Below are 13,132 nucleotides of genomic sequence, written 5' to 3' on the forward strand. Positions count from 1 at the left end.
GTCCAGCAATGAGTATTTAGGTTTTTACTTGATCACATAGCAAATTTTCTTTGCTTCCCTCTGTTAAACAGAAATTGGGGAAAAAGTAAAACAAGGGGGAGAATAATTCAGGGGGACTAATAATTCTGACTTCAACTGTATAATAACTTTAGGATTTTGGTGTTTAAAGGAACTGTTCTGAACTGCTGACTTGAATTAAACACTATGCATTGATTTGCAATAGCTGTCAGTTGTCTTATCCTGAGACTACATGGGCCCTATCATACACCCGGCGCAGTGGGGCGCAAGGTGTGGCGCAGTAGTCTTTTGGTAGTTTCAGCTTGGCGCAAGAGTCGTTTTGAGGCATTGCACTACGCTGTTTAAATAGCAAATACATTAGCGCTCATTTTTGCGCCCATAGGCGTTCTGGTCTAAAAAGGAAGGCGTTCTGAGGCGGACCGCTGGCTCGTTGCTATTTTAAGAATCTATAATAGATTTTTCATTAGACCAAAACAAACCCGGTCTAAACTCCGGCGCAGAGTTGCGCCTCGCTTACGCACTGCTTAATACGCACAAGAGAGCAATAGGCAAATATCTTTACATATGAAAAAAAATGTAAATATTAAGGATATATATAGGATATAATAAGAATAGACATAGAATATAAATATAAAAGATTAAAATATTACAAAACATATTATTTTCTAGCCTACATAAATATGAAAAACCACTGCTTTTATGTCTTCTTCATCTCGGGAGGCTTTTTCAGTTCATTTATAACAATTGGCTTTTGTATAATGTTATTATTATTAGCAATATTATTTATTATATCCATATTTATATTTGTTTTATTAAAAACAAGCTTAGATTTGCCCACCTGTCAGGTTTTAGACCATATGGGGCACATCATGTGTTTTAGGATATTACTCAGGTTTTTGAGCACATTTTGCTATTATTTTTCATTTATTAGTTTGCTGGAAATTAGAACTGAATTTAGAAATAGTTTTGAAACGAATATTTGCGCTTAACAAACAAAAGTATTTATTTATAGACTAATTGATGTCTGTGCATAAAGGTTTCCTTATCCAAGAGCGAAAGTGAAAGTGTTCCATTATCTCTCATTCTCACGCAGTAGATGCTCTGTTTAACAGTTTTCTGTTAAAAAAACTGTTAACTGTTTGCTTGTGAAATGCTCATTTTTTCCACTTAGACTTACTTTTTGGTCCTGTAAATAGCGAATGTGCTCTTGGCGCGACGCAGCTGACTCTTAAAGGGAATGGGATATGAGACTCTAATTGGTTTATTCTCAAAACACACCTATAACTCATTAAGAAAATAAACTCAACCCTTTTAGAACATGCGCCGCAGCGCAAGGCAGATTTCCCGTCCTTAAATTAGCAAAAACGCGTCCTGACACGCCCTGAAATTGTTTGCGCCCTGCGTTTTGCGCTCTGCGCATGGACCGTCAAAATAGAGCCCCATGACTCTAAACATCTTTGTGATGTATGCATATTGTCTACCTGTCTGCAGCAGGAGGTGGAGGGCTCCGTTGTTTGTTGACTTTGGCGTACAAGCCATCCAGTGGGTCTTCAGTGGACGGTTCTCTACTGTGGGACACTGGGGCCAGAGGTCTCTGTGGAGAGGGGCTGCGGTTCCCGTAGAGCGGCTGGGAAGGTGATCCACGCTCCTTGAAGTTGTTGATGCGAGCATAGTTTGGGTCCAGGTCATCGTCCTCCAAATCAGGAGGAGAGAAGCGATCTCGACCCTGGCGCTCCCTCAATTCCTGGTGTTTGGCCTCAATTCTGTAATACAGAAAAAGCACATCAATCGTGACTAGGTTTGTTCCAATTCTGATATTAGTATCGGAAATGCACCGGATACACAAAGCAATCCTGGCGTGGGTATCTGCAAGTAGTTGAACCCATTAATCGAAGAGTTAAGTTTTTAAACAAGGTTAACCCTTTAAAACAATGGTTAACGTTAATGTATTTATTAACATGAACAAACAATTAGTAATACATTTATTATAGCATTTATTCATCTTTGTTAATGTTAGTTAACATTGTTTAAGTTAAATATTGTTAGCTCATGTTAAATCAGTGCATTAACTAATACTAAAAAGTACAGCTTTTGCTGAATTATAATTAATAAATGCCTTACAAGATTATTCATATAATGCTAATGCTAGTAAATTCATTAACAAACACTAACTAAAAGACCATTATTCTAAAGTGTTACAACAAGACATATAGTTATGTCCGCTAGCTTTGCTTAACACTGCAACCCAGAAATCAATTCTTTTTCACTGCTCAAAAAGCAAACAAAGGACATTGTGCAAAGACAAAATTAAAACAACGCATGTCTGATGTTTAGCAACATTATAGACTTTAACCAACCAGCCAGTAAAAATGTGTAATTTAGATTTAGTTTTTTATTTCTTATATTTATTTGCTGAACTGCTTTTATATAGTTATAATGTGAAACTAAAATACCCTTTTCAGTTTATATTACAGTTTATTAAATGTATATCAAATAATAATCAAAAAAATACTCTAGCTCACTGCGAGTAATATTAAGGACTAATGCTGCATTCACACCAGACATGGAAGGAGCATCAAGCGCCAGTGATTTACATGTTAAGTCAATACAAAGACGTAAATAGACATCTTGCGGCGCGAGATGCGCGAACGAGGCGGTGCGAATGACTCGAATGAAGTGGCGCGAGTTGAGTGTTTTGAGTGAATCGCTCCAGTTGGAAAATCTAAATTTCAGCAGACATTCACCGCAAGCATTCAAGAGCTTGCTCTTATAGGGGGCGTGATTATGACTTAGTGCCAATTGTTGGTGTCCCAGGGAAAAATCCTCTTGCCGACACTGGACAACAGCTCATCACACTGGTCTCGGCTCAGTCGTAAGCACCGCTAAAAGCTTCCATCATCCAGGTAGTTTCTGGAGAAGTTGTTGAACTCACAAAGCTGGGTGCACCTCTGAATGGATCTAGTGGACTCAGACACGACTCAAAATGAATCGACGTTGTTTAACAGCCTTCCTAAAGCACATAAACACAGCTATTCTTTCAATAAAATCCATGTTAGCCATTTAGCAATGAAGCAATTCCTGAAAGCTGAAAACATCCCAGTTCTTGCATGTCCAGCCGATCATGTCTACCATTGAGCATGTTTGGGATGCACTGGAATGGCATATACAGCAGTGTGTTCCAGTTCCGGCCAATATCTAGCAACGTCACTCAGCCAATCACTATCAGGGTATCAGAACATCATGACTGATACTGTATCTGTTAGTCTTTTTCTGTTTCTATAAATCTGAAGGTGGTAATTTGATCTAATTTTTTTACTGAGCGAATGACTTAGCAATGATGTAACTGCTAGAACTTGAGTCGTATTTACACTTTCAAAGATGACTTCAAAAATACAATCAACCGGAAAGGTCAAGAAAGACCTTTTGGACACATGCAGATTTTTTTCTCTCTCGCTCTTTCCTTTTTCTGTCTCTCTTAGGAGCCACAACCGGCTCAGTCAATAAAGTCTCTCTCTGAACAAATGCCACTCTGGAGCATATGGAGGAGAACAGCACGGCTCCAGCTCACACTTCACACGTTTCCAAGTCCAAATAAGCCTCGGCAAACACCACACAAAATAATGACTGCAAAAACATCCCTGCATCTCAGCTAAATATATCCTTTTCTCCTGTCTTCTGGCAGAATATACATGACACGCCGAGAGACAGAGATATAGAGAGGGGGAATCGAGTGCTGTGTGTCATCTCTGTAATGGACCACAAAAAGCTGTCAGGCCTGAAGAGTGAACGAGATGGAAAAAGATGGAAAAATGAAGAGATCAACCCTGTGCGTCATGAGCTGAGTCATATATAATAATGAACTACACTTTTGTTTCTATACAACAGGTAACTTTCTTACCTGAAATCTTTTTTAGATGGCAATAAAGAGTGTTTTGGGTTTTGTAGAGAATTTGTTTAAGAACCTAATAACTTTCTATCCTTAGTGTGGTTTGCTTGTACAGTACTTGGAAATTGTGCTCTGATCCACACCAAAGTAATCCTATACCCTTTATAAGGTCACTACAATTTTGATTGTTTTCATGACATAATTATTTGCATGTGGATCAGCCAGACCGGTGCTAACAAACTACATAACATACTTTTATTTGACTAACTGACCAAAAGAAAATATAGTCAAGCAAGCCTCTTTTTTTTTGTTTATCAATCACCAGAGGTGTGGACTCGAGTCATGTGACTTGGACTCGAGTCAGACTCGAGTCATGAATTTGATGACTTTAGACTCGACTTGACAAAATATAAAAAGACTTGCAACTCGACTTGGACTTGAACATAAATGACTTGGACTTTGACTAGGACTTGCCCCTATTGACTTGTAAAGACTTGCTGCTTCCCATGAAAAGCCCAACGATAAAAAAGTATGTTGACATGGACCGCTCTCTCTCTCTCTCCCCGTTTATGTGTGCGTGTGTGTGACAGCATGCGCGCGCGTGTGTGTGAGCATGCGCGCTTTCGGTATGACGTCCAATCGAAGCACGGTAGATTGTTTTGATTCGACAGTATCCAACGTGACTACTATGAGGCGCAGGAGTGGACAAAAGTCAAGCGAACGCAGAGAGAATTTGAATTTGAACTTGAGATGGAGCCAATACTCGCGTGCCAATACTCGCTCTCGCTCTCTCTCTCTCTCTCTCTCTCTCTCTCTCTCTCTCTCTCACACAACATACATCTCTCTCTCTCTCTCTCTCTCTCTCTCTCTCTCTCTCTCGTGCATTCAGTCTCTTTGCGTTCGCTTGACTTTTGTTTACGATGGCGTCTCATACCTTTAGTGCTTTTGCTCTCACGGGATCCTCCTGTTAAACTGACCCTTCGCTAAGCCACGCCCAAAAACCGCCACCCACCAATCGCGGCTTACCAATCGTAGCTACGGGCAGAGGCTCTGTCAAGCTTTCGAGCGAAGGAAACAAGCCAAATCGTTGCGCAATTGGATTGTGAAAATCTGACACCCGCTATCCTAAAAGTTTGGACTGGGTGGTGGGATTTTTTCCCTTTTCAAAACCAAAGCCCAAGAGGAGAAATGCCAGCGTGGATCAAGCTGTGTGAGGGGCGGTAAAGGAGTTAAGCTAAGTTGGTTTTGTTTTCGATATTCACATTCAATGATAGGTGGCAATAACTCACACTCCTCTTATCCTAAACAGATCTAAACTGTGTTTCTTTTAAAAAAATAAATAAAAAAAACAAAGCAGGTTATGCTTCCCAGCGGTCTTTTTCTTTTTTTCCACTCGATATTATGAGCCAGGGCTCGACAATAAGGACTGCCCGATGGCCCGGGGCCAGCGTGCGAGACACTCGGGCCAGTGTACAAAATGTTACTGGCTCGATCGGGCCAGCTGCTGCCTTTTTGCCTGCCAGATCGAGCCAGAGCTGCGTGCTGCGACTGTCTGTCAATTGTGTGCAAATACAATCTTACGGTGCTTTCACACATAGACGTTTGTTTCGGAATCTGTCTCGTTTCACCCGTTAGCGCGTTTTTTTAGCATATATCCAGCAGTTGCGCTCGCTTCCGCGCCAAATCAATCAGTCCAAGATCGCCTGAATGAGACGCGGTCTCTGTCCTATTGAGCGTATCGATTGTAGCGAGAAAACAAAACAATGCAACAAACTAACGACCCAGGCTATATCACAGTGTATCATGATCGTGTAATAGCCATATATACGGCTATATGAAGAGGGAATGATGAGCAGGGCGAGATGTCATTCTTACCGGTAAATGCGAGTGAAAGCATGCTGAAATATTACCGAGAGCTGTTTGTCCAGCCTGATCTCGGTTTATCCGTCAGGAAAATTGACCGAAATTACTATCTGTTAATTTTTCCATATTTTAATCGTATAATATGTTGTATTAGGCCTGTTGTTTTGTTCATTTCCGCACTGACAGCTCGAAAGAAAGATTTACATTGATCTGATGCAGTCTCGGTTCATCTGCTATATCTCTCTATAATTTAAGCCTAAAATACAGAATTATAGTCAACGTTTCTTTAATAGATTGATTAATTCAATTGATCGATTTCTACAAAACCTGACAATTGAAATGAGGCTCTGTATATATGAGAAAGTCTGACCTCGATTTGTATTTGGTGACGATGTCTGTGGGTTGTTAAAATTAAAGTGCACATTTTCACTTATAAAATATTCTATACACAATACACAAAAGTTTGGAGTCAGTGTGATTAAATATGTTAAAACAAGCTTCTTCTGCTCACCAGGGCTGCAATTATTTCATCATAAATACAAATTGTGAAATGTTGCACTATAAAATAACTGTTCAAAAGTAGTTTATCATTTAATTTATTCATTTATTCCAGTGATTTTAAAGATGAGATTTCAGCTTCATTACTCCAGTCACATGATCCTTCAGAAATCACTAATATTAATTATTATTATATTTATTAATGGTAATAGTTATAAAATCAATAATGTCTGGAGTAATTATTTTATTTGAAACTAAATACAATAACAAAGCAGTTATTTAAAATTTTAATAAATATTTAACAATTACACATTTTTTACATTTATAAATATAGCCTTGATGAACTGAATAGTTTTCCTTAAACATTTAAAAAATTACCGTAAATATATATACAGATTTATTAGCCCCCTTTTGTTTTTTGTTTTTTGTTTTTAAAATATTTCCTAAATGATGTTTAACAAAGCAAAGAAATGTTGATATTTTGTCTGATAATATTTTTTCCTCTGAACAAAATCTTATTTGTTTTATTTTGGCTAGAATAAAAACATTTTTTTAACCATTTTAAGGTAAAATTTATTAGCCTCTTAAGCTAATTGTTTTTCAGACTGTCTACAGAACAAACCATCATTATACAATAACTAGCCTAATTACCCTAACCTGCCTAGTTAACCTAATTACCCTAGCTAAGCCTTTAAATTTCACTTTAAGCTGTATAGAAGTGTCTTGAAGAATATCTAGTAAAATATTATTTACAGTCATCATGACAAAGATAAAAAAAATTAGTTATTAGAGATGAGTTATTAAAACTATTATGTTTAGAAATGTGCTGAGAAAATCTGTTCTCTGTTAAATAGAAATTGGGGAAAAAAATAAACAGGGGTGCTAATAATTTAGGGGGACTAATAATTCTGAAATCAACTGTGTGTGTGTGTGTGTGTGTGTGTGTGTGTGTGTATACACACACACACGCACATTCAAATAGCGATTAACTTCTTTTTTTTTTTGGTGGGGCCAGTGAAAATTTGGGCTGGGCAAGTAAAAATCAGAACCACTGGCCCGATCGGGCCAGTAGAAAAAATCCTTAGCGTTGAACCCTGTGAGCACTGCTTAGTTTAAACCCTCGCTATTGTAACGCATATAAATACATACACTAATATTTGCTGGTAGGAAAAATCTATTTGTTCACTTCTGTTATTTATACTTTAATGTGCATTTCAATTTTTTTCTTCCACTTAACTGCATATTTGAATAAAAACTGGATAAAGAGCACACAAACATGCTGACAGTAATAGGTACTGTACACTGTTATGGGTCAATGATGCTAATATTCGGCACAAATCCATCAGTTTCTTAGGTTATTAGATTATTTTATAATTTCACCTCTCCTGCTGTGCGTGAACTATGCTGTTGAATGTTCAGCGTATGAGGTGGCTAGGCTAACCTTGCTTCAATTTTGATAAAATTAATTTCTAATCAGTTGCTATTATGTTGTGAATATACCCCTGTAATGTATACTGCAGTCCTCTTTTGTCTGGCTTTCTCAGATATCTCACCTGTTTGCCAAAAATGACTAATTAAATCCTTGGGAATGTCTGACACCAGCGCATACACACTGTAATAGATGTGCCAGGCATGAAAGCTTGACAGGCGTAGCAACAGTAACTAAGGAGGGCGAGGCTTAGCGAAGGGTTATTCCAAGAATGTTGATATGGTTTCTTTCTTGCTTTACTATTTATTAACAATACACAAAAAACTAAAAGGTTAAGGTAAATTCTTTAATAAATTCTAGTGTTTTTGAGTATTATACTTGTTGTATACTTGTATTATACTTATGTTTTAGGCTAGTATTATTTACGACTTGTTAATTAATGCTTCATAATACAGTAGTATTACCAATAGTGAACAGATAAAATAATACAAAGTGTAGTTTTAACTACAGTAAAGTTTAGTGATTTGTAGTATAAAATACCCTATATTGTAAAATAATACAGCACTGGGTAATTTGTTTATATTACACTTGTGTTACCATAGCAACTATAGTATTACCACAACTGATCAATTGAAGTACTTTACTGTAGTAGGCTACTGTTCAAAACACAGTACATGCCAATATACGTGTTCAGGGGCCCCGTGGCACAGCTTTCCTCAAAATGAAGAGGATGACATGGAAAATGTCCTCCACAATCTCATCAGTAAAGTGGAAGCCAGCAGACACTAGTTTACTTTATTTTAGCTGCCATGATAAAATGAGATTGATAGTGAGATTTATTTAAAGAGTGAATAGTACAGTAGGCTATAATACCTTATCAAGTGTTTCCTTATTTTTATCACAGTTACATTTCTGCTTGCATTAGTTTTTGTTTAAATGCTTTTAAAATAAAATGTATTCTTTACATCCAACATCTATTCCAGAGGTGCCTTATAGTGGTGTAAACCCCTTTACAAGGGGTGTTTCCCCTGTGTAAACTCTAGCCACCCCTGTGGCCAACCCGATATGATTTTGCTGTTGACATTATTTATTTAAATCTACTTACATAAATGCAATACAATGCAATATTTTAATAAATAAATAGCAGCCACTAAATTATTGTGGATTGATTGGTGCCACTGACGTAGCTGGCCTCTTCTGGCCCCCCTTAAGCAAATTTTCAGGGGGGCACCACTGGTCTATTCTCTGTCTTTAAGTGTTTGAAACTGAAAATATCTCATCATATAAAACAACCAAAAATGTTATGGTTTATTAGATTAAACATTTAATATGTAAGTCTATTTTAGTATTTTGGTTATTAAACATATATTTAATATTATATTAAATATATTGTATATTGTTATTAAACAGTGCAGCAATATGAATCATATCAAAAAGCATGAAAGGAAGAGGGAACACGACACAAATTGTGAGTTTGCATATAATCTCTGAGAGCGCTCAAGAAAATTTGTGTGTGAGCAGTGCATATTTGAGAGCGAGAGAAAATTTGAGAACTCGCAATCAGTTTTGTCCACAAACAGAGGAAATCCGTGCACGAGCATCACACAAGGTAGAGAGCAAAGCTCTTCAACGTTATGTGAAGAAAACAACTTTATTGTTTGTATGAAGTAGCCTACTTCATTAACAATATGTGCTACCATTTTACATTGCTGCTAGACAGATTTGCAACTCCATCTCTTTAGCACACACGAGATTCAATTGACAAAATTCCAATTTCACTCAATTTAACTTTGCAGCATATACAGGAGTTGGTCTACTGCTACCACATTGAGGTTATGTAATTTTGGTTAATCACAAGTTGATCACCGAAGACATAACATAGCACAACTAAACTTAATGAATTAGACAGCAGTAGACCTGCAATTTCTGTGTGATGTGAGGCAAAATGGAGTCTTTTTTTGGTGGAACTCGTTCTTGTGCATTATGCTGTGGAGACGAGACGCAGCACAGTTTAGCACTTTTTCAGAAAATTGCATTTGTATTTTTATATATCTGAGCAATGTTCTTTAATTAAAAAAGGTTTGTTTAATTAATACAGACCTTACAACCATACCTAATCTGTATATATTTTATTTTTCTGTTAAAAAGACTCGAAAAGACTCGAAAATCAAACTGCAGGACTTTGGACTTGACTTGAGACTTGTTGCCTTTGACTCGGGACTTGACTCGGGACTTGCCTGTCTTGACTCGGGACTTGACTCGGGACTTGAGGGCAATGAATTGAGACTTACTTGTGACTTGCCAAACAATGACTTGGTCCCACCTCTGTCAATCACTAGTATGGGGTTTAAAATTCCTGTAAATAGTAAGGTGTGTTTAATCTATTCATTTATTGTCATCTATGTTTATTAATGCAATGACTACCACAAATATATATATATATATATATATATATATATATATATATATATATATATATATATATATATATATATATTATTAGCAGTCTTTACATTATTTTGTATGCGCCCATTATATATCCAAACATCTTCCATCAATTAACTAGTAGAAAATCTTCTCTCGTTTACCTGTTTTATAGTGTGCTCACAAGATCTTTTAACACTCCCACAGTCTTACATGTTCTGCAGACCCACAGAGGCGCGCCATACTGTCCCGGGTTCTAAATTTCGTAAACTGACTGGGATTTAACTTTTACTTTTGCTTTCGCTTTTTAAAGCTCGGAAGGTTTTTTTTTTTTGCCCTACCTTGTTTACTTAAGCCTACTTTCGCTTCGCACCTGACATTGCGTAATTCGTCATGAGAGAACTATTAAATATTTCATTTTTTATCTAAATGACTCAAATGACTATCTAAACGACTCAAGAAAAAAACTTTACTACACTTAAAGAGGACTGGTCTATACTGGCTGCAAAATATATGTACATCATTAGTTATGGCTAATCAAAACATTTGCTTTATTTAAATAATCTACAGGTTTTAGTCTTGTCATTATGCTCATTTTTAGACATATTGTAGGTTTTTATTCCTTTTTCTGTCATTTGTTTCTCAATTGCTGATTGTTTTTATTAATTTAATGATGTAATATATTACATAGGCTACTGTATATCTAAAATGCTTTGGCATTCAAGTTTGCTTAGAACTTGAACGAGAAAGAGAAGCAAATTTGACCTGTCATTGGATGCACATAGCTCCTGAACAGAATAAAAATAAGAGAAAGTGTGGAAAGTTATTTATTTATTATTTTTATTTAACCCATTGAAAAGAAACAGTTTATAACAGTGTCATAACAAATAAATATATTGTTAAAAATTGAATTATGTTTTGTCGCATTAGGAACTTTGCCGCATTACTATTTTTGTGTTGTGGGTAAAAGGTGTGTTTTTTAATCCGGTTCCCAACACAAGTATATTTCAAACCTGAGGGAAGCACTGTAATATATGGAATAATTTGTTAAATAAACGTTCACAGCCAGGATAATAAAACTTTTTTATTGTGATTTTTCTTAATCAACAAACAGAGTTTTAATTAAGTGTCATTTATAAAAATGAATTTTTGTTTTAAAACCTTTTTGTTTTGTTATGGCTATGGCTAGGGATGTTCAGATCTGATCATATGATCGGAAATTAAGTCAGACCACATGGTTTCAGACTCAATCGGAATCGGATGTTACCACCTGATCAGGACTCGAATACATATATGTTGTCATTATTTTTTAACACTTCTATAGTTGTGCAGTGGCACAGAGTTAGACTTCTTTCTTGACTTCACACAGAAATAGCAACACGTGGCATGACACCAGTTTGTTGCTGTTACCAAGACTGGGGTGGAGTGACAGGAGACAACAGGAGGTAAGATCCAATATGCAGTTTATTCAATGTCAGGCAAGTAATGGTCAAATCAGGTGCAAACGGGTATGTAAAGGCAGTCCAGAATCGTCGTCAATATAACAGGCAATAAGTCTAAAGGCAGGCGGCTGAACAGGATAACAAGGAATGCAAAGCTAGGGTCTAAACACAGATAAACAAGACAGGAAGAAACGCTTCGTAATGTCACACTGGGAAAACAAGACTCGGCAAACTGGTAGCGTGAGAGAGTGGCTTATGAATTGGATGAAATCAGTCTGTGAACAAGGTCCAGCTGGTGATGCAATCAGGATAGATGAATGGACAGGCGTGCGTGTTTGGGAGCAGTGCATGTATGAAAATGTAGTCCTGGGAAATGCGGAAATGTAGTCATGAGAGTTCGTGTGAGAACCAGCGATCTTCTGGGAAGCGATCGCTGGGCGTGTGACATAGCCCCCCCCTCTAGGATTGGATTCCAGACACTCCACTACTGTTCAGGCGGGAGGCGGAGCAGAGGCGGAACAGGGGGAGGGATGGAGGGCCAGGACCATGCAGCTGGAGCGTACCTGGGGCGTGGAGCTGCGGAGGGCCTGGAGACTGGAGCTGCGGAAGACCCGGAGAGTGGAGCTGCAGTGGTCCTGGATCGTGTGGCAGCACTGGACCTGGAGTACTGCGAGGAGCCGACAGGGTTGGAGGCTTGTAGGGAGCCGATAGGGCGAGGAGCCGGGCTGGGATCGGCAAGGCGAGGAGTCTGGATGACACCGACTGGACGAGCTGTCTGGATGGCGCCGACAGGGCGAGGAGCTGTGGCCGTTCGGGAAGCACAGGCGGCGGCGGACACTCGGGAAGCTCAGGCGGCGACGGCGGCCACTCGGGAAGCTCAGGCGGCGACCACTCGGGAAGCTCAGGTGGCGGCGGCCACTCGTGAAGCTCAGGCGGCGGCGGCGACCACTCGGGAAGCTCAGGTGGCGGCGGCCACTCGTGGAGCTCAGGCGGCGGCGGCGACCACTCGGGAAGCTCAGGCGGCGGCCACTCTGGAAGCTCAAGCGGCGGCGGCCGTTCGGCAAGCTCATGCAGCGGCGGCTCTGGCTGAGGCGCTGGCTGCGGCGTCGGCTCTGGCGCTGGCTGCTGCGTCCGCTCTGGCTGAGGCGCTGGCTGCGGCGTCGGCTCTGGCACTGGCTGCGGTGTCGGTTCTGGCTGAGGCGCTGGCTGCGGCGTCGGCTCTGGCTGAGGCGCTGGCTGCGGCGTCGGCTCTGGCTGAAGCGCTGGCTGCGGCGTCGGCTCTGGCTGAGGCGCTGGCTGCGGCGTCGGTAGCTCTGGCGGTAGCAGTGACTCTGGCAGCTCTAGAGGATCTAGCAGCACTGGACGGTCTGGCTGTACTGGAGGGTCTGGCAGCACTGGAGGGTCTGGCAGCACTGGAGGGTCTGGCAGCACTGGAGGGTCTGGCAGCACTGGAGGATCTGGCAGCACTGGAGGGTCTGGCAGCACTGGAGGATCTGGCAGCACTGGACGGTCTGGCAGCTCTGGAGGATCTGGCAGCACTGGAGGGAATGGCAGCTCTGGAGATGGCCTTTC

The 13,132-nt window shown here is 39.6% G+C and overlaps 1 protein-coding gene across 4 annotated transcripts in view; it reads right to left on the bottom strand.

The window, feature by feature from the left end:
* pard3bb (par-3 family cell polarity regulator beta b) overlaps positions 1-13,132 on the bottom strand; it is a 702,275-nt gene that overhangs the window by 158,040 nt on the left and 531,103 nt on the right. For all 4 annotated transcript variants that reach the window (XR_015499247.1, XM_087267580.1, XM_087267579.1 and 1 more), the window contains one exon: positions 1,500-1,781. Coding sequence is in view for 3 of the 4 variants with exons in the window: in XM_087267580.1 (XP_087123706.1) it covers positions 1,500-1,781 (282 nt within the window). In the remaining variant the exon portion in view is untranslated. The remainder of the gene's footprint in view (positions 1-1,499; positions 1,782-13,132) is intronic.

This window comes from Danio rerio, chromosome 9 (genome assembly GCF_052040795.2).
Source record: "Danio rerio strain M-AB ecotype USA chromosome 9, GRCz13ab, whole genome shotgun sequence".
In the NCBI taxonomy this organism is placed as follows: domain Eukaryota; kingdom Metazoa; phylum Chordata; class Actinopteri; order Cypriniformes; family Danionidae; genus Danio; species Danio rerio.